We start from the raw sequence: 22,060 nt of genomic DNA on the forward strand, positions 1-22,060 counted from the left end.
GCCACCAGGGGGCAGCAGCGACCAGGCAGTTAAAAAGTCACGGAAAACGGAAAAGTTGAACAAAAAAATCCATAAATAAATATATTTAAAAATGTAAGTGCGGTATATAAATTCAATCCATGGTCGGTTACTTTATAAGTCATTCGTGATAAAAACTGAATCAACCCTCCTCCAGAGCGATAAAACGAGGCGGTGCTTGACTCTCCCTCCGAGCTCCAGACCCCCGCCCGCTGACCCGTCTCTCCCGGACTCTCTCCCGGACTCTCTGCTGGGACTCTCTGCTGGGACTCTTCTCGGCAGCATGGACGCGGCTAAAGAGGAGCAGTTATCGGGGGAGGCAGTGTTTGGACCCTCCGAGCTGGAGACTGGAAGCGCGCAGAAGAAGCAGAAGAGCAAGTATTGTAAAGTCCTGACTGTGGTGCGTTCACGGACTTTAATTTCATAACTAGTCATGTAGATCTGAAATACATGTAATAACAGTTAAAAGGTTATATATATATTTAAAAACATATGAACAAATGTCTGAATGTTCTTAAGTCTCTTGCTGTATACTTTCAATTGTTTAATGGACTTTTAATTACTATATATTTACCAGACTTTGGAACTAAATCTTATAAAAATCGTCCTTTTCTTATAAACATAATATGTTGAAACTGTCTAGTCAACGTCATCTTATCCCTCGTGTCGTAAAAACATCTTGTCCCTGCAGTGTTTCAATATCTTCCCTCGTCTCAACTGTCAAGACTGTCTCATGTAAACATGGAAACTCAATGTTTGCATTTCACTGTCAGAAGCCAAAAATGTCTTCGCTGTGGCGAGGAGGAGATTTGGAGCGAAGCCTTATGAGCTGTTGACTCATAGTCGTTTTTAAGAGGAATTTAAGATGCGTTAAGATGAACTTAACACAGGGATCATGGACTCTATGAAAGCTAAGAGGCAGAGGACACCCTGGAAAGTCCACCAGTGCATCACACATTCAAACACATTACCGCACACTAGTGTATAAAGACATTACAAAAATTCAGTTTTCTCTAAAGTGAATCATTTTGCTGTCGAGGGAAAGTCCCAAAATGGCAGCAACAGTTCTCTCGCCCCACACCGTGTTCTCACGAGGCCGTAAAAGTGGGTTCAAGTCCGGGTCTCTGGGGTTTGCGATGGCGGCTATGTCGTGAAAAGATACTTCTGTGTCGCTGTGTTACGAAGAACCGTCGCGACTGGATGGGTTGTTTTTTTTTAAGGCGTCTAAAACCGCAGGGAATTATTTTTAGCTCCTGGAGAAGCTCTGAGCCAATGAAACACACATGTGACAGATGTCGCACATCTGCTGGCGATTATCAAGAAGTTCAACCGTTGGTTCCGTTCCGGGAGGAAACTTCGCCGCCTGGACCTGAGGATGTGTGTTTCTGCCGACCCGCCGTCGATGTCTTTCAGGCTCAGGTCGATGTTTTTACAAACGACTAGACGGTCATTTATGCGATGGATGATCTTCCTGAGAGTCGTTGACGCTTCCTGGACTCAGCGCCCTGGAGGTGCTTCGTGTCCCTCTGGTCATGGTCCAGCCTTGACCCAAGACCAACAGATTACGCCTTGAATGTCTTAACATATGTCCAGGAGAGCTTGAGCTCAGTTTCCTGAGTGTTTGAACATGTTTGTAACTCTTCGTGTTCGCTAAATACAAACATACGGAGCTACAAAACTTAGTGGGAGGCACTCATTACAGCACAATCCTCCCTTATGGAGCCAAAACAACAGTGAACTCCCACAATGCATTTCTATACACCACTCTGATTAGTGACAAATATTCGCTGTAAAACTGCATTTAAATTCCATGCTGCTACGTCGAAACGATCGACATCTGTGATGGGTTGGCTGGGCGGCAAAGCATTATGGGTGCTGTTCAGGTCATTATTCAGAGGTATAGCAACACGTATACAATGCTAGTTGTTAATATCAACCTTGTTCATCTACTCATCACAGTTATTCATATTTTCTTGTTATACGAATGCAGGTTTTTGAGTCAATAAACTGTAAATGTTAGAAACAATTTGTGAATGTTATAGATATATAACCTATATATATATAAAGAAGGAAGGTGAATAGTCAATAGTGAAAAAATCTAAAGGTCAATATTTCAAATATTTTGTTTCCTTCAGGGTTTTTTAAAAACGTAACTCCGTATGTCTGAAAGTTGACAAAACAAACCTTCATTTCTGAAATCTAAAGTCTGTGTAAAGTCAATAAACTTTTTGGAATGTTGAAGAATAACAGAAATATTCAAGCCAAATGTCCATTCACCTTTTAAAGCAGTAATAAGTTAGACAGAAAATGTTTTTCTGGCTCCCCCCAATCCTCGAAAAGTGTAACTGCAATATCGTGGAACCTCCGTTGTCACACGCCGCATAGAATTTGTTTAAAGAAGCGAGATAAAGGCTATTGTTGTTTAAGTTTTTGGTTTTATATTCTTGTAAATCCTCTCACAGTACTTCACATGGAAACATTGTTCCACTGCTCTAGAGCAGGCTGGTTGTTGTTGGTCACTTAAATACAGAAAAAATAAAACCTACTTTATTTAAAACAGTAAAATCAGAGTAAAAACTCCAAAAAAAAAATGCTCAAAATGACAGTCATTTACTCCGGTATGTCTGGACTAAACTGGATTTATCATTTTTGGCCTTATTTGTCCGCAAATATTAAACAAGTTACATCTTTTTAAAAGTGGAAAGTCCTTCTTTTAGCCATTAGCAGCTTCTGCGTCAGTTTTCGTAATCTGTCGCAATTGAAAATGTCGTCCTTTTTTGAAAAGCATGTGAAAGGGACAAGAACATATATAATTTAATTTAAATAACTTATTCTCAACTCAATTACTTATGGTGCCTGGCTTTTGCATTTTTCATTTAAAAAAATATTTTGGCAATGTTGAATCCTTGGGCAACGCCAGGTACTTGAGATAGTATTTTAAATATTTAAAAGAAACATTTGGACTCAGGATCAACAGAAACAAAAAAATTAAAGTCTGGATTATTGGGTGTCAGTATCAGTTAAGACCTAATAAGTAAGAATTCAGATTTTGATCTAAATGTTTCTTTCAGCCTCATATTGCACAACACTCAGCTGGGAATCGAGCCAAGCACTCGTATAAATGCAGTTGAACCTCTCAGACTTGGCAAGTGATCCGTCCCTGACCTCTCCTTGTCACCAGCGATAATAAGACAAACGCAGCATATCATCCGAGCCACAACGGAATTAGGTCAGTGCTCCCAGATTAACAGAATCACCTCTCGAGGACTTTCTAACTTCTTCTTCTTGAATCTTCTTCGACGCTCGCCCAGAAGCCGCCGAGGCTCAGGGCTTGAAAGAAAACCTCTCTCTGTAAAGCAGCCACGTAAACCGCTGCGAGCCTGATTTGGGCGTCGCTCGCTCTCATGCGATGACGGAACATCTGTGGACCTCCCTCCTGAAATGAAGCCGAGTCAGCAGCTCTCGGACGCCCCTCTAATTAGCCATCTTCGCCCCCGCCGAGCAGCCAATCGCGGAGCAGCAGCTCAATTACAGAGAAACGGTTAGAAAAGGTTGGAGTTTAATCGCCACGTCCCAGCAGTGACACGAAACATTGCATAGAGTCTCTTTAAAAATCACATTTATACTGCAGACTTTTGAATTGTAAAGGTCAATTTAAGTGTAAACTCTCTTGACCTTGTTTTAACTTCATAAAGTTCTCCCCGGCCTGAAATCTCAGCGAACTAGAGGTTACGAGAGCGGAGTCCATTATGACGTAATAATGGCTTCACTCCTCCTCCAGGCACCTGTAGTCACGCCCCGCTTTGTTTATACAACGAGTCCCTTGGAGATGGAGACTTCCGGGATCGATGACGCGCAGTGACTAACCTTGATGTTTATCTTTCCATAAATAGCATTGTTGAACTTTATTTGTGTATAACTGTAGTTCTGATTTGTCTCTATAGTAACATTATAATGTCTTCTTAGATGTGTATTTGTTGTTGTTTGTAAAACTTTATTTCCTTATCCCAGGACATCCCTGAAGTTTTCTTTTTTTTTAAATATATTTATTATTATATTTGTTTTAATAAAAGTTATAATCTTAAAAAAAAAAAACTTTGTTAGTGTAAAACCAATTAGAGATGATCAATAAATATTGATTAGAGAATGGATTAATTTTCTGTTATTGGTGTGTAATGACTTCTGGAGTTGTAATCGCTGCCAACAAAATCATTAAAAATGGATTAAATTAACTAATCAAAGTTACACATAGTTGTTTTTTTGTATCTTTACTGCATTGCTGTGGAATCTCAGCTCATAACTGTTCATCATAAATAGATGCTGACAATACAGAATTTTTAAAATATATCAACAAATGACCATTTTTACTTCACTTAATGGCCAATTTTTCTTTTGGCAAAAATATTTAGTGTAAATGAAGCTAATAAAAGTTGTATTAACACCTGAAGTTAAAAGTTCATGACCATAGATTCATCCACTAGAACAATTGTTAATGTTTTTTGTTTTTAGCAAAAATGTCACATTTTCTCATTTAAACTTAAGTCCTTTCATAACAGCCTGGAGCAATAAATCCTCGATCGAATCTTCCAACTATACTTTTGTTCTTTCAAGTCCAGTCATAACAAGTGTGTGTTTCAGGTGCTTGTTTGTCTGCTGATCATCATCCTGGTGGTCGCTCTCTCCTTGAGGAACACACATGGAAACGGTAGGTTGGGATTTTTCACCTGTTCCACCCCGTCTGCACTCTCCTCTTCACCTCCTGTCTATTTTTCTGTGGATGATTGACGTTGAAGGTCAGCTCACCGAGTTTCTGCTGAAGTGTTTTCCAACCTCAACGCCACAGAAATAAACCTAGTGACGAGTTGAAAAAGCAAACTCACTGACGGAAGCGTCTCGTCCGAGCGGTGACATGAGGCTCAGGTTACAGGAGAGTCTGTGGTTCTGAGGACGAGAGGATGTGTTTACGTTCAAGTTCCTCAAGCTGCAGATTCAGACTCAACGACTTCAGTGTCTGTAACAGTCTGTAAAGTCTTTGTTCTAAAGCGTCGCGCCAAAACAGCCCTCTTCCATTTTGGGGGGCTGCGGTGGCGACTGTGGGCAGCCGTCCCAGTGCAGGGTGGGGTTCCTCGCCCTGGTATTTCCCTTTAACTTACACTCACGTCTACTGGAGGAAGAGCTAGTTTTCCCTCAATTAAGGATATTCTGATCAAATGACTTCATCTGAATTGACAGATATAAAAATTTGTGTTGAATCAAATCATTTTGGAAATGAAATACTCAAACATACACTAACATTAACTTTTTTCCCTTTAAATCCTATTAAATTGTTTCTTTTTTTTCCTCAATTTGTTATCTAACTAACATTTATTTAAATCATTTTAAATATTAAAATGATGATTTATTTATTGTCTCAAAAATGATTACTACTTAATATGAAAATTAAATAAAAGAAAAGTTGAGATTCTTTTCCTCTTTTAAAACAAGGAACATGATCAGAAAATGGAATTCGTTTTTTTTCTTTTTGATATTTAATTTAGGTAATAATCAGAATTCCCAGAATTTGTGTTCCAAAAAATAAATAAATAAAACCATACATTTTTGAGGAGTAAAAAATTGTTTTTTTTTACAAAATATGTTCAAAATTGTATGGTTTTATTATTTATTTTGACATATTTTGAAACATCTGTAATTAATGTAAATAGAATCACTATATTGTATTTAACCGACAATTTAAAATATAAAAAAAATAATAATAATTATCCTTTGCAATGATTATATATATTCATTATTCGTCAGTAATGCATCATAAAATATCTTGTACCAGAAGCTTAAACAAAAGTATTACAATTAAAATGAAAAATGAAAAAATAAAACCAGAAGGTTCAGTAGCCGTGAGTGCTTCCTCACAATCTTCCCCTAAAGTTCTCACACGTATCTGTCAGACTGATACAACATTCCGGTCGGATCCAGGGTCCGACAGTCGGCGCTGTGAAAACGCTGAGAGCGGCTTTTTCTGTGGATTATTAACCACATGAGGACCAGACACACAGCATCATCGTGTTTCTTTAGAAACAAGATTAAATTAGATTAAAAAGGGATTCTTTAACAAAGTATTCCTGCTGTGTGTTGCAGGAGACGGAGGTTCTTGGCTCCAGGAGGCCCTCGAGGAACTGGACGAGCCTCAGTGTCCGTCCGGGTGAGTCGCCTGGTGATTTAGTTTGAACTCATCCAAACGTGTTTCAACCTCGGCTTCTGGACCTCGAGCTTGACCCCAAAGGCTCATAATTAAAGTCAGCATTCCGTGGATGTTGGTTCTGACCCGGAGTCAAGTAGATTTTTTTAGTTTTTTTTGTTAAGTCTGCACAAGTGGTTGCTGTTGTTTTTGTCGGAAACAAAAAGGAGCGCCTGAGTGGAAACAGCAGTAATGAGTCACCACATGTGTAATGGTGTCCTCAGACTCACTCGTTACACAAAATTGTTTGGCTCCAGATATATTTAAAGCTTATTATGCTCAACATCAATCTTCTCTTTCTTTTATCGCCAAGGGTTCCTTCTGGAGACTCTGGTTTCCTCCCAAAGTATTCATTTCAATTGGGGAAGATATATGAAGAATATATTAGCTCTATATATTAGCTCCATGTGACCCTGGCTTGTTGGGAAATTACTTCACATGTTTATGAATAAAAAGCAGAAAAATAAATAAAAGAAAAACTATAATTAGACTTAAATAATAAAACACTTAAATCTAACAAATATAAACATTAAATTAATCTATTTTGACTTTTATCATCATCAACTCTTTAACTTCAGATGCTTTATCAATGTTTTATTCCCTTTATTTTCCCTTTAATGTCATTTAACATATGACAGACAATTACAAAACAATTTATTTCAATAAATATATATATTTCTTAACTAGTTTTTTAAGGGTCTAACTTTATTAACGGAGGAGAAAAATATCCTAGAATAAGAAGAAAAAAGATCATCTTTATAGCATATTTATGACGTTGAAATACATATTTATATGATGTGTTTTTTTTAAATAAAAACACATATTTAACATTGATACACAAAGAAAAACTAGTTCAAATGTTATAAGAATGTTGAGCTTGAAGTGACAGTTCAAACAGATTGATTTTGTTTTAATTCATCACATTAAATCTGTTGAAATACTGAAGAGATTCTATTGGTGTTTGCTCTCAGAGACTCACTCTGTAGTTTCTGTTTGTGGTTTCATGTGTCAGTGGCTCTGGATGAAAGAGCAGCTTTGTGTCCTCGTTCTCCCGCTTTCTAACCCCGTCCTTGAACGCATCACCGCATCTCTCCCTGTCTCTCAGTTTCTCCAGGTCTCCTCTGGTCCTGGTGTCTCTGGACGGGTTCAGGTCCCGGTACTTGACCGACCACAGCGCACACATCCCCGTCATCAACAAGCTCCGTACGCAGCATCGATGTCGTGGTTGTTTTTCTCTTCAGACGTGGATTAAAAGTATGTTTCGCAGGAGAGTTCGGAACCACGACGCCACACATGAGGCCGGTGTATCCCACCAAGACCTTCCCCAGTCACTACAGCATCGCCACCGTGAGTATATTATAAAAATTCAATTTGAAAACTCAAAAAAAGCCTAAAAGAAAGTAACCTTTTACCAAGAATCTTGTTTTTTAAATAATTAAATTCAATAATTTCTATATTACATTTTTTTTTTTAATTATTGAACTCATAAATGTTTGTGTTTAAATGTTATAATATACTGTATATATTTAAATCATTTTATAAAAAATATTTTAAAATTAAAGAATCTATTTCAACAGTTTAATTTTCTAATTCCAATAATTAAATCCAAATTAAATATATTAATTTTCCATATTCTTTTATGTTATAATAACGTGACATATATATTATAATATTTTTATATTCAATTTAAAAGACTACATATTAAAAACAACATCATTGGAATTTGAATATCAAACTGTAAAAAAAATCATTAATTGTATATTATTCAGTTCATTTTGTATTCAACCTTTCAAATGTTGGATTCAATAATTAAAAAAAACAGTAAATGTACTGTATATATATTATTTGATTCGATATTTCAAAAATAACACTTCAATGACTAAAAAACAACAACCTTTAAGTAAAACATTGGGTTTAAAAGTGTTTAATTCAACCATTTCAAGATTTTGATTTTCTTCCATACATCCAATAATAAGAAGACTATCTGAGAAGAGTTTTTATTAAAAGTTGTTACGAGGCCACTTAACAGAAAAACAAACTAAACTAATGTTCATGCCTAACAGGTATAAATACACATAATACTTCCACAATATAAACAGGACCAACTTATATACAAGTATTGCAGTTGATCCCAAAAAACACCATATGAAAACACTAAAGTCCTGACGTCTCAAAATCATCTTTTAGTTCTCAGTGAAACCTGTAGAGAAAAGTAACTTAGGCTCAGTTTTGAATAAAGTCAACGAGCGGCACCAGCAGCTCAGAACCGTGTGCTGTTTTGGAAAGAGGAACTGGAGCAGAACTGAGCCGATTACGAATTCACACTTGACCTCTAAAACTGATCCCAAAATCTGTCGCCCGCGGTGCAGGGTCTGTACCCGGAATCTCACGGCATCGTCGACAACAAGATGTACGACGTCGCCTGGAACGCCTTCTTCAGCCAGAAGACCGAAGAGAAGTACAATCCTCGCTGGTATCAGGGAGAACCTGTGAGTGGATCGATGGAGAACACACTCTTTGTGACACCTAGCATGCTAACACGTTAGCTTGGCTAAAAGGTCCTGCAACATAATAAAGATGGCCGCCTCTTAGGGGAACAGTTCAGATCAAATTCAGATTCTGATAAACGTTACATCGAAAAATAAAGACTTGTCGAAAACATCACGTTTGAGTTTTTAACATAGATTTATAGAATCATAATAACTCATATTTAATACGTTTCTGTTTTAACCAGATATGAACAACAGCATTTTAGTAACAAATTAAAAATTAAAATTAAAAATTAGACACTGTCCTAAAAAAAGGAACTTCATTTAATCAAATAGTATTTTTCTTTTCTTTTTTTTAAATGTATTTTTCTGTGTATTATACACCCAAACTCATACGAGATTGCATTTTATTTTGTTGGAAAATATAGTTAAAAAACGCAATTTTCATGAAAGCTTTTTAATGTAAAAGCTTTTTTTTCTTTACCATAAAATGAAGTGGAACCTAATTTAATAATCCAAGATGGATGATTTACTGTCCAGCTTTGCATCCAGACTTTCAATCCGACTAAGTGCGTCTCCACGTCAGAGCTGTCATCGATTGCTCATGTCTGGACGCAGCAAAACCATGATCTGATATTGTTCACAATGACTTCCCCTCAGATCTGGATCACCGCCCGACGCCACAAGTTAAAAGCGGGGACGTACTTCTGGCCCGGTTCTGACGTACCCATCAACGGAACCTTCCCGTATCTGTACAAGAAGTTCGATAAGTCAGTGATGAAAGGAGTGGGTTTCTTGAGAATCCTCGTGGTCATAATGTTATGGTACCTTCCCTGAAACAGGAGTGTCACGTTCGAGCAGAGGGTGTCGACCATCCTTCAGTGGCTCAGCCTGCCTCAGGGAGAAAGGTGATCAGTTCATTTTCTCCTTTTTTTTAACATTTGAAAGAAACGTGTTCTGTCAACAAAGGCGTGTTCATGTGTCGCCTCTCATCCAGGCCCGACTTCTACACCATGTACTTCGACGAACCGGACCACACCGGTCATTATCACGGACCTGAGAGCAGCAAGGTTTGAAACCAGCACAGAAATCTTTCTCTGCTAACAATGTTATATATTAAAAAAAAAGGAACTATGAAGTTAGACTTTGTGTTTGGAAAATGCTGACTAAGACTTTTTAGCTCCGTCATTAATGAGTAATATCGTCCTCGTGAAGCTGTTCCTCATGTGTCAGCAGTGATTCAGTACCATCAGAATATTGAATATACTTATACTACTTATTTACATTAGTAGTAGTACTTATACTAATACTTATACTTACACTTATACTACTAGTTATACTTATACTACTTATTTACTTATATTTTTACTAATAATTATACTACTGCTTTTACTAGTTATACTTATACTACTGCTTTTACTAGTTATACTTATACTACTAATTGTACTCAACTTTTACTAATAATTGTACTACTACTTTTACTAGTTATACTTATACTACTAATTGTACTTATACTTTTAATAATAATTATACTACTACTTTTACTAGTTATACTTATACTACTAATTGTACTCAACTTTTACTAATAATTGTACTACTACTTTTACTAGTTATACTTATACTACTAATTGTACTTATACTTTTACTAATAATTATACTAGTACTTTTACTAGTTATACTTATACTACTAATTTTGCTTATACTTTTACTAATAATTATACTAGTACTTTTACTAGTTATACTTATACTACTAATTATTCTTATACTTTTACTAATATTATACTACTACTTTTACTAGTTATACTTGTACTACTAATTGTACTTATACTTTTAATAATAATCATACTACTACTTTTACTAGTTATACTACTAATTGTGTTTATACTTTTAATAATAATTGTACTACTACTTTTACTAGTTATACTTATACTATTAATTCTTATTATACTTTTACAAATATTATACTACTACTTTTACTACTTATACTTATACTACTATTATACTATTACTAATTATGCTTATACTTGTGAAAAAAATGTATATTAAAAGGTTGGATTTTTAATAAACTGCATATAAATAATTGTATTTAAAAAATGTAATATTATCAAAATGAGTTTTTCTTTTTTTTACACATAGAGTTTGATATTCTAGTTCAAATCATACTAAAATAAACCTGTTAAATCTAATATTTTTTAATGAATATCCTTTTAAATTCAATATAAAAATGTTGCTATAATACTGCCAACAGATAATACCAAAAGAGTACAGAACTACTTGATCAAACCTTGAGCCAATCATGGTGACACTATTATACCAACTATTTTATATTGAATTGAATCAATTGAATTGAAATGAATTACAAAATATTGAAACGAGAATTTTTTTAATTTTTATTATTGATATTTTAATATCAAATTCTATTTGTAAAAAGAAAGAAAAAACGATCAGTACAGACATTTTTTAATTCAATTAATTAGATTCTTAGAAATATATATTGCTATGAAAAAATATAAAGTGTCAGCATTCGACCATTCAATATTCTTCAATAGGAGGACCTGCTGGAAAGGTGGCGAGAGTAGAGGATGGTTAAAAGAGCACATAACTATGTGTGGGTCACAGTTGAGTGGGCGTAAGATTGTAACCCTAGTTCTTCATGATGGAGCTGCTGATGTCCCCACAGATCGTCGAGGCCCTACAGAAGGTGGACCGGATTCTGGGTCAACTGATGGACGGCCTGAAAGCCAAGAACCTGCACAAGTGTGTCAATGTCATGATCACGTCGGACCACGGTGAGACAAGGTCATTTATCTGGTTGAAACCTGAGGATATGGAAGTGTATGAGTGCCAGAATACTCAGTTTGAATTCAACATTTCCAATGTTGATTTTTTTCATTTTTTTATGTATTGTTGAAATGTTGGTTTTTATAAGCATTTTTTTAACCTTTACAATGAATTAAATAATAACTACATGAAAGGTAGAATTAGTTTCTTATAGATTTGAATTCTCTTTAACAATAATTACATTTTAATATTTTCTAAATGTATGCATATTTTCACAGGTAGATGTTGATATTCTTATTCCAATAATTCCAAAATACATTTTAAAATGCCAATGTTTATATTATATATGGAATTGAAAAGTCTACATGTGTAAAGAAATATATTTAAATTTTAAAATGTATTTTTGAATTGTTGGAATTAAAATTAACAAGCTCTATGTGTAAAACAAAAACATTAATTAAAAAAAAAATTCTAATTCAATTAGTGAAAAAGAAAATTCTACTTTTTAAAAATACACATTATTGAATTATTCAAAATAATTATTCAATGCCTAACGAAATTAAAAAATGTAAAGTTTAAATGTAGAATATTCAATATTGTGATGCCACTGATTTACTTCCATACAAAAACATATAACTTGCCTTCTGGCTCAGCTTTTTCTTCATTTAAAAATAAATTTAAGTATTTTTTAAACTGATTTCAAAATACTCAATTGGTTAGTTTGTTTCTTTTTCCTCAAGTTCAGTGACGTCCGACAAATCCAGACATTTCTAATCCTCGTTCCATCGACTCGTTCGGTCTTTTTAAGTCCAGTTTTGATGCTTCACCGCAGGCATGGAGGAGGCGTCCTGCGAGAAGGCGGCGTTCGTCTCTTCCTACCAGAGCGACACCGAAGACTTCGACGTCATCCAGGGTCCGGCCGCTCGCATCCGACCCAAGCGCCTCCCCGAGGACTTCCACTCCTGTGAGTTCCCCCCCCCTGAAAGGTGACGACCCGGTCCGGCCTCCGCTCGTGACCTGAACCCCTCTCTGTCTCCACAGTCGACTACGAGGGTCTGCTGAGGAACCTGTCGGTATGCAGCGTCTCTCAGAGGCGGATGTTAGCTTGTGTCGCCCAGAGGGTTGATTCTGGTGGTCTGTTCTGAAGTGCAGGACCCCCGACCAGCCCATGAGGCCGTACCTCAAAGAGCACCTGCCCAAGAGGCTGCACTTCGCCAAACACAGACGCATCGAGAGAGGACACCTGTACATGAGGTCCGGCTGGCAGGCCGCCATGTGAGTCACTTCCTGTCTCGGTTCTATTGATCTTTGACTCAAGATCGGGTCATTTCCTGTTCACTGGAAATTCCATTACTGACTCTTGCAAATATTTTTACTCCCCCTTAACTCGTGTTTATCTCAAGAGTCTTTTAACATTTTCATGACTTTAACACTCCATTACTGCGAGGATTTGATCTCAAATAAACTGATGAAAAAATAGCTCAATTTTAATCTAATTTATGTTTGATCTGTCTCATGGCAGCACAGCTTCACCTCTGGGCTTTTTCCAATTATTCAATCTGGCAATTGATAAGTCAATATTCAGGTGTTAGTAAAGCTTCAAACGGTCGGGAGTGAAGTTGAAACTAATGTTGCACCTTTTTCTTTTTACCTCACACTCCCTCTCAATGAACTCATCCCTCCCCCTTTATTAAATAAATAAAAAAAAAAAAATTTTTGATATTCTAATTCCAATAATTCAAAATAAAAATGTCTAAATTCAATATTTTTTTTAATTCATAGCCTTTTCAATTGTTGGTATGATGCCACTAAAGGTCTACTGGAATAATAATATTATAATATTACTAAATATCACACATTTTTTTTGACTCGTGTTTATCTCAAGACTCTTTTAACTAGTGATGGTCTGACGAAGCTTCATGAAGCAGTGTCATTATCTTCAGTTGAATCTTTTTTACTTTTCAGTATGTTTTTTTTTTTTAAACATAGATTTTCATATTCTATTTCCAGTCATTAAAAATAAATAAATCTAAATTGATTTTTTTTTTCATTTGTAGTCTTTAAATTCAATTTCAAAATGGAATTTTTGTGAATTTTTGTCGCTTTGATGAATTGACGAATCAGCGCTTTGACGTCGGTCATGTGATCGTCGCATGATTGGCTGAAAGTAGCTTGTTGCTCTTTTCAATTTAAAAACATGTTAAAATCAACATTTGAAATGTTAAAATCAACCATGGAATCTTGTGATCAAATATTGACAGCTTAAATTCATTTTTGTGTTGCAATTAAACTTCCAGGCCGCTAGATGGCAGCAGTCATTATGTCCTCCCTAGCTGGCGTAACAAAAAACAAATACTGCGAGATCCCGGTCATGACTGAGGACGAGAGGATACAGTTGACTTCAGCAGTCTGTGTTCAACTCAGACCCACATGAGCGACAGGATGCGTTTAAAATAAAGTTATACCGAACCTAACTCAGCATCAACTAATGTGTGAAACGAGACAAAAGTCCACATGTTTAGCCAGACGTCTCACGGTTCTTCAGAACGGTGGTTCAGGAACCACGTAATCACTCAACAATTGCTTCAAGCTGCAGGAGTTTAACGCTCGACTGGCACAGAATCCATTTCCTGTTTGGTAAAGAGAGAGTGGTCCTTTGGGATCCATCTTGAAACGTCTGTTTGTTCACCTCAGGAATGAGAAGGAGGTGAAATACTGCCGAGGAGGATTCCACGGATCCGATAATCTCTTCCCCAACATGCAGGTGAGTCGAGCGCCGTTGTTCGAATCTACTTTCGTCCGATTGAAACGATTTCTTTCAGGGAATCTTTGTGGGCTTCGGTCCCGGATTCAAGAACAAAACTTCCGTCCCTCCTTTCGAGAGCATCGAACTGTACAACCTGATGTGTGGTGAGTCCGACCCGCCAACATCTCACCAGAAATCTCTCCAACTCTCTTTACTTTCCTCGCCCAGACCTTCTCGGAATCGCTCCGGCTCCCAACAACGGCACCCACGGCAGCCTGAACCACCTCCTGAGGAGGCCGGTCCACTTCCCGGTTCATCCGGCGCAGCTGTCCTACTCCAGGTGTCAACCGGGCGTCAACAATCCCGACGACCCCCTGAACTGTTCGTGTGCTCACCAGACCCAGGACATGGTTCGTCCCCATGTGACACAGTTGATGTCACTTCATGTCATTAAAGTCTAATATACGTGTATTTGCAGCAGCAGGAGGCAAACACAGTATTACTGACGTCAACTGAGAGTGAGTATTTTTCAATAGTACTATTTTACAATTACTTACTTCATTTTCTTGTTGCAGAAGTATAAGAATATTGATTTATTATTGTTTTTTATTATGTTGTTTTTAAGCTTGTTTTATGATTTAATTCAATAATTTCTATATTTAAAGATTGTTTTGTTTGTGTTTCTGTTATATAAACATGTGAAAGTTTCATTTAAAAGGATTTAAAATGGTGATTTTAACCCTTTTGTTATCTCTGGGTCACGGTGACCCGAAGGCCCGAAACACAAATATGTTTGAGGTATCCCTTGTGTTGTCTCTGCGATAACATGGAGTAAACAAATGGATTTTTTTTTAATTTTTGGAATTAGAATATTTAACTTTATGTGTAGAAAAGAATTAATTTGCGTTTGTTCTATTATACCAACATTTTTATATTGAATTAAAATCGTACAGTTTTAAACAGTTTCAATATAGAACATGTCTTTTTTTAATCATTGGAATTAGAAAATCAAACTGCACGTGAAAATAATTATTAATTCAATTTTTGGATATTATTTTTTTATTTGAATAAAAACTTGTTAACCTTTAAATATAGAAATAATTAAATTAAATTGTTCAAAATACCCCAAAAAAAACTACATTTCAAAAAAGGAAATCCAAAGCTTCAACATATACTTCATTACTGAAAGCGATCTCTGCTTCTTATGGTGAAAGACTTGGGACACCCTGGAAAGGACTCCAGTCCATCACACTGTTGAGAAATGTTATTCACAACGACAAACCTATTTGTCTTGTCTGTGGCCTTGTGGGAGGAAACCAGAGCACTTCAAGACACGATCAGACCAGTCCAAAACATTATGACCACCAGCTTAATATTGACCCTTGTGTGGTCTCTGGGTCAAGGTCAACGACCTGCATGGCATCCATAAATACATATGCAGTGGTGGAGGTCGTTGACTTTGACCCAGAGCCAAAACAAGGGGTAAAACAAACACATTCGGGTCACCTTGACCCTGAGATAGCACAAGGGTTAAAGGCCACAGTTTTGGTAATTCATGGATCTTCTTTTGGGGGGAATATTGATGAACAAATATACTAAAAAAAACTATTTTTGAATTTATTTTCCTTCCCAGATGATGAAGTGAAGCTGCGTCATCTCCACCATCCCAGCGGCGTCCCTGCAGTCGTCCAGCCCGACGTCCTCTTCTGTCTTCTCTACCAGCAAGACTTCCTGAACGGCTACAGCCTCCAGCTGAAGATGCCTCTGTGGGTGTCGTACTCCCTTCCGCCCACGGTGAGGAAAATCTTTCCCGTCCGATCGCCGGGACGATGAGTCGACACCCAAACATTTAATTTTCTCCCAGACCTCGGCGAGACGTCTCTCGGCAGGCGAGGAGGAGGATTGTGTTCGCGCTGACGTCCGCATACCAGCGCATGCTAGCCCGCTGTGTCGCTACACAGACAACCAGACGCTGAACTATGGCCTCATGCATCCGCCCTGTAAGTGTCTGTAAGAGCGCCTCCTGCTGGGTGATGAACTGTGATTCACCTTCGTTTCTTATTCAAAGTATCTATTTTTTATAGGATTTTGACAGATGTTTGACCAAAGATATAATTGGGAAATGCACATCAAATGCTAAAATTAAATAAACATAGAAAAACTCTTGACCCTTGTATTGTCTCTGGGTCAAGTTTCAATTTTTATTACTTTTTAATGTAGTCTGTGCTTTGGAGTTCAATTTAATATGATTATTTTTCTTCTTTACACTATTAAGGCACATAGAAATAAGGGTGTAAGAAAATAATGAAACAGTTAAATATTGCAATATATTTTTTTAATAATACCGTATCAACATTCAACAGCAATTCATCAATTTAAAAAAAAGAAACAGCTTTAAAAAATATTTTATATTCTCATCATAGTTTTTCTATGGTTCATATTTTTATAAAGTGTGTATATAACAATTTTCTTCATTAACATTTAACTTTCAAAAATTGACAGTGTTTTCTGTTGAAATTAAAATTCCGGCCGCTAGATGGCAGCAGTCATTATGTCATAATATTGGACATATTTTGGTTTCAAAACAAATGAAAGCAGTTACGACTTCGTCAAGAGTCATGTGGTCTGTAAATACTACAACACCAGAGTCAAGTACTCGACAATACTACAAATATATCTTTGTTCCTACAGTATCAAAATTTATGATTTTGTTTTCCTTGTATCGTGTTACGTATCATGTAGCTTCTTTAAAGAGGTTTCAAAGCTTTGTTTTAATTGTTTCAAAGATTGTTTACTCATTTATAAGATGTCATCTTTTTCACATTCGTTCTCATGTTTCTTGTTATGATTATTTGTGCTTTAAAACTACAGTAGTGGGCTTTGCATCAAAACTTTGAAACCGGGCTTCTAAACGTCTTCAAAAACTTTTTTTTCCTAAATTGGAAGTTTTGCTCATTTTTCAGGCCTTCAAAACAGGTGTTTAGTGTTTACATGGAAAAAAATGAAATCTTTTCTTTAAACTATTATTTTTCCTACTTTTTTCTGTTTTAGTTAACGTATCCAAAACAAGCTTCAGTGTCACTGTCTTATATTAATAATTATATAAGTAAATCCAGACGTCACAACTGAAATAATCTGAATTACTCTGTTTGTCACACAGATCTCAGCAGTGATGGACATGTGACCGACTCTCTACTCACCAGTAACATGGTGTTGATGTATCCTGCATTTAAAGGTGAGTGAGAAACAAAGAGTAAAAGTAATTGAGATAGAATTCAATAATAGTTGCCTTTGCAATATGTAGTATTTCAATCATTCCAGGAAGTCACATGACTCACTGTTGCCTGTTTCCAAATCCCTGATGACAAACTGAAATATAGTCTTTTGACTTAATCAGATCACACAAAGAGCTGTGTTTAGAAACAAGTAAAGGATCAGACATTTTTCTCACACTAGATCAGTCGATGCCTTTGCTCTCAGCCCACCCACACCAGGACTCAACAGAGCTGCGTTTATGTGGGAGACCAGCAGACACAAGACGTACATGTGCCTCCCCCTAGTGGATAGAAAACGTCACAATTTATTTTTTAATTTTATTTAGTTATCGTTGGCGATTACCTTATATTTTGCACATTTTGTTGTAAAAACATATTCAATATAGTGTTGGGAGGAAATCAGTCGTTTATTTCCTTTAGTTAACTTTCACCGGAAGTCTAATTTCAAACCGGAAGTGCTATCTTTTTTACTTTTTTGATCACTCTTCAACTTAAAAAATAATATAAATTGAATTCTAACTTGAAATGTGTGATTTATAAACCTTAATTAAGGTTTTAAAAGGCCCAAACTTTTTTTTTTAATTGTAAAAGTTAAACATTTTAAAATGCCACAGAAGCTTTTCATAACAGGAGACCATGAGTTAACTGAAAACACTAGAAAGTGAAGCTCACTGTCCATGTTCATTTATTTTCCCGTCTTTCCAAAAAGTTCTCAATGTCTTTGTTGTTTTTTTCAATCATCTCATGTGGCACCCCTGATTTAAGGTGTAGCTATGAGCGCCTCAAGTGGTAAAAAGGATGTATTACAACCTGCATTCACAAGACAACATTACTCCAAAAAAAAAAAAAAAGCTACATTTTCAAATCTCTTTGCAGATGTTTGGGACTTCTTCCACAAGGTCCTGCTCCCTCAGCACAGTCAGCCCAGGGGAGTCCACGTCACGAGTGGACCCATATTTGACGAAGACTTCGATGGAAGAGTCGATCCACCTAAAAAGGATTCCTCGTAAGTCAACATGTGTGTTTTTTAAATCACACATTTAATCAAACCTCAATCCCGACCTCATTCCAGGGCCGAACCCGCGACTCCGACTCACTTCTACCTGATCCTCACCAAATGTGGGAACTCGACCCTTGACCTCGGCGCCTGTGATGTTCCGCTGCAGGTCCAGTCCTTCGTCCTGCCACACCGGGCGGATCACACCGAGAGCTGTGCGGTGAGCGCCTCCTCACATGTGTCCTGGTGCAACTGTGGTTCAGAGGTGTCGACCACACGGATGTTCGAACGCTCACGTGTCGAGCAGCTTCACACGCTACTGCTGATATTTTTAGATTTCACAGAATTTAGAACCAAAACTACAACAAACTATCACATGTGTCACAATCAGGCGAGATGTATTTGCTACGATGACCGACAGAGGGCAGCATACATCGTTACAACGTGAAGAAGATATTAATTCCATCATTTTAGTTGCTTTAAATTCTTCATTTGTTCCTCTTTTTTTATTCATTCTATCCCATAAAGAGGCAGTGAGGCTCTTCTACTAGGGTCTTTAATTAATTTACTGTAGTTCTTAAGTTCTTCACTTCTATTTCCCCGTCAATATGTTTTTTTCACCGAGTTGATTTATTGATAATTCAAACGGGATTTTACGACAAACCTTTTTATTGTTGTTATTATATTAGATTTATGAAATTATACAACTTTTTAAATCGTTTTTCTGAAAAACTAAACACAGAACAATGTTACAGTCATTTCCCTCTTTAGACTCCTTGTATAAGTTTCATTATTTTAGTATGATTTTATAATTTTAAAACATAATATTCTCAATATTTCCATCTGTATTTATTGACCTTATCTTTCATAACACATGTTGCATCGGCTCATAACGCTCACTGTCCATATCTGAGGAAATGAAAGAATTTGCACGTTATAGTCTGAAAAATATGGTATTTATAATGATTTAGATTTGTTTTATGATTTATTTTATTGTCATGTTTATTAATCTAAAACATTTACTGTATCTTAGAATTATGAATACATGTTGAGCGATCAGGAAAAAAAATTCAGAAAAAAGTGTAAAGTAAAATCAAAGTAAGTTTTTCATCTGAAAAACGTCCTGCTTTATATTCAAGTATTCAAATGTCTTCGCTCATCCATTCTCACGTCTCTCCGTGTCGTCCACAGTCGGGATCCTCGGACATGACTTGGGTCGAGGACTGGATGCGGCTGCACGTGGCTCGGGTCCGAGACGTGGAGCTGCTGACGGGACTCAGCTTCTACCACGACCGGATATCTGTGGAGGAGACGCTGCAGCTCAAGACGTTCTTAAGATGAAGAGAAACTAATCACGGCCGCGTTCACACGCACAGCAAAAAGTTCCATTATTAACTTAAATCCTTGCAACTCAATTGCAATGAAAATATTTGTCTTTATGTGAAATCAAAGGCTTTAGATTCCTTGTTAGCAAAAATCAATTAGAAATATTAGCCACTTGGCTAGCAGGTTAGCATTGTGACCCTGAGCTCTTTTCTTAATGAATAGTTTTTATATGTTAAACTAATGTTTGAATTATCGCACGTACTAAAACTAAAGAAACGGAATATGATCAAATTTTAGAATAATGACGTTAGATCTTGTCTAGTCTTACTTTATAACTGAAAGATCTTTGAATGCGAGACTGTAGAAAAAACATATTTTTCTGTGCGTGTAAACGCGGCCACCGGTCCGCGCTCAGGTCCAGGTGGCAGCAACCGTCCCGGTTTCTTGATACCAAAGCTGTCGCTGAACTCTTAGTTTTCAAACAGAAAAAAAAAAACCTCATGAAGCCAAAGACGTCGGTTTGTTGCTTCGGGTTGGAGCAGGAAACTGAGGTCGAGAGAAGAAGGAGAGACTTTATTTTTAACTATTTTGTCATTCGTTGTGTTGAATTTCTGCAACATTTTTGTGTATTTTTACACTTTTGTTTGGAGTTAATTTGCAGCGTCGCGATGAACCTGAGCTTTTTGAATGTTGAATCAACGCCTTAACATTGAACGTGTGAGCGAGTGCTGGGCAGTGCAGGCAGAATAAGGTGGAAATGAAAAAAAGAAAAGACGATAATAACTGTAATATAGAAGTGTTGTATCCTTCACCTACTGAAATATAGACTCATCAAACAAAGAATTCAAATATTACCAACTTCTAGTTTGTTCTAATGAACAGAGCTAGTCTTAGTGAAACAATTTCATTTTCTGTTAATTTTCAAAATAAGAGCGCCATTATATTACAGGAAACCCATTGAACATTGAGGTGTCGCTATTTTTAATTTATTCTTATGACTTCTTCATCGAATATTCAGCTCTTTCGATTTTAAAAGCGTGGTTGTGACTCAGAAAACAGGTGGAATTTCCCGGCAAAGTTGTCGATGAGGTGATTTCTTGTAGAATCTCATCTCAGAAGGTTTCAGTATCACTCTGCTGGCGTGAAGAAAAGAGCTGAGCCAAAGGGCAGATCTCTGTCAGCTGTTGCCCCTGTGACCCGTCCTAAAGATGTATGGGGCGTTTAAGGCGTTTCTTCAAAATGAAGATCAAGAAACGATACAAATGTTAATGTAGACTTATGACCCTAGAAATACCCTAGTTAATTTTAAAACAGAAGGTAATTATTTTTTTGAAAGAGCAACATTGAACTTTGGTGTCTCTGCTCAGCACTAGTGAAGTCTGTTGACGTCCACATGATGAAAGAACAATGTTGTTGTCTCGTGTGTGTGTTTGTGTGTGTAATGGCTGTGTGGGAATTGGACCAACAACTGTTTTTGTTCTCTGGCAGCTACTTTCACATAAAGGTTCTCCACCCAGGTGTGTTCTCTTTCTCCGACTCCTGTTGCACGACTCTCTCGCAAGAGGAAGGAAATTGTGTTTGCGAAGCGGTCACATCCTCAGGTTGACTCATCCAGTTGTTGTTCAGGTCAACAGCACTGATATCATCTCCTCTCATGTTATTATTAAGAAGTCCACACAAAACTCAAATGAGCATCCACTGTTCAGCCACTTGTCCAAGGTCAGAGTAACAAAATTAAAATAGTTTCTCGAGCGTCAGGAAACTTTTTTTTAAAGTTAAATATATGTTGGACTCTATCGTACTCATCAGTATGTTTGTTTAAAGAAAACTCTCTTTTCATTTAAATATTTACATTGGAAAATGATCTTAAGCCCCGCCCACCGGAGGTAAAATCTTGTTCACCATAACCACACCCACTCTGCTGTGATAGGTCAGGCATCAAGGTTCGTCACCGTGCATCGTTAAACCCGAAGTCTCCACCTACAAGGGATTCGTTGTATAAACGAAACAGGGCATGATTAGGACTAAACTGGAGGAGTAAATCCCATTATTACGTTATAATGGACTCCGCTCTCGTAACCTCTCGTTCGCTGAGATTTTAGGCAGGGGAGAACTTTATGAATTGAAATTTTTTTTTTTTAAATGGTCAAGATAAGGGACTAACTATCTTGGAGAGGAAGTCTTCAACATTTGAAA

At 36.8% G+C, this 22,060-nt stretch overlaps 1 protein-coding gene across 1 annotated transcript; it reads left to right on the forward strand.

Moving 5' to 3' along the window:
• The first annotated feature begins 256 nt into the window (after positions 1–256).
• Positions 257–21,374, forward strand: enpp1 (ectonucleotide pyrophosphatase/phosphodiesterase 1). The gene is made up of 23 exons (XM_087805996.1): positions 257–418; positions 4,657–4,723; positions 6,151–6,214; positions 7,356–7,453; positions 7,518–7,597; positions 8,620–8,739; positions 9,400–9,509; positions 9,582–9,647; positions 9,737–9,809; positions 11,420–11,528; positions 12,353–12,484; positions 12,562–12,593; positions 12,668–12,795; positions 14,215–14,284; positions 14,343–14,430; positions 14,495–14,676; positions 14,745–14,784; positions 15,900–16,060; positions 16,131–16,266; positions 17,427–17,501; positions 18,418–18,547; positions 18,614–18,758; positions 19,730–21,374. Exons 1-23 carry the CDS (start codon positions 302–304, stop codon positions 19,877–19,879), a joined length of 2,373 nt encoding a protein of 790 aa, XP_087662122.1. The 5' UTR covers positions 257–301; the 3' UTR covers positions 19,880–21,374.
• Positions 21,375–22,060: the final 686 nt, after the last annotated feature.

This window comes from Callionymus lyra, chromosome 13 (genome assembly GCF_982586985.1).
Source record: "Callionymus lyra chromosome 13, fCalLyr1.hap1.1, whole genome shotgun sequence".
NCBI lineage: Eukaryota > Metazoa > Chordata > Actinopteri > Syngnathiformes > Callionymidae > Callionymus > Callionymus lyra.

Excerpts from the sequence above, each read along its gene's own strand:
- enpp1 (XM_087805996.1), top strand. The coding sequence starts at position 302 with ATGGACGCGGCTAAAGAGGAGCAGTTATCGGGGGAGGCAGTGTTTGGA. Across the intron at positions 14,677-14,744 it reads CTCACCAGACCCAGGACATG|CAGCAGGAGGCAAACACAGT; the intron begins GTTCGTCCCCAT and ends GTGTATTTGCAG. Across the intron at positions 18,759-19,729 it reads ATCACACCGAGAGCTGTGCG|TCGGGATCCTCGGACATGAC; the intron begins GTGAGCGCCTCC and ends TGTCGTCCACAG.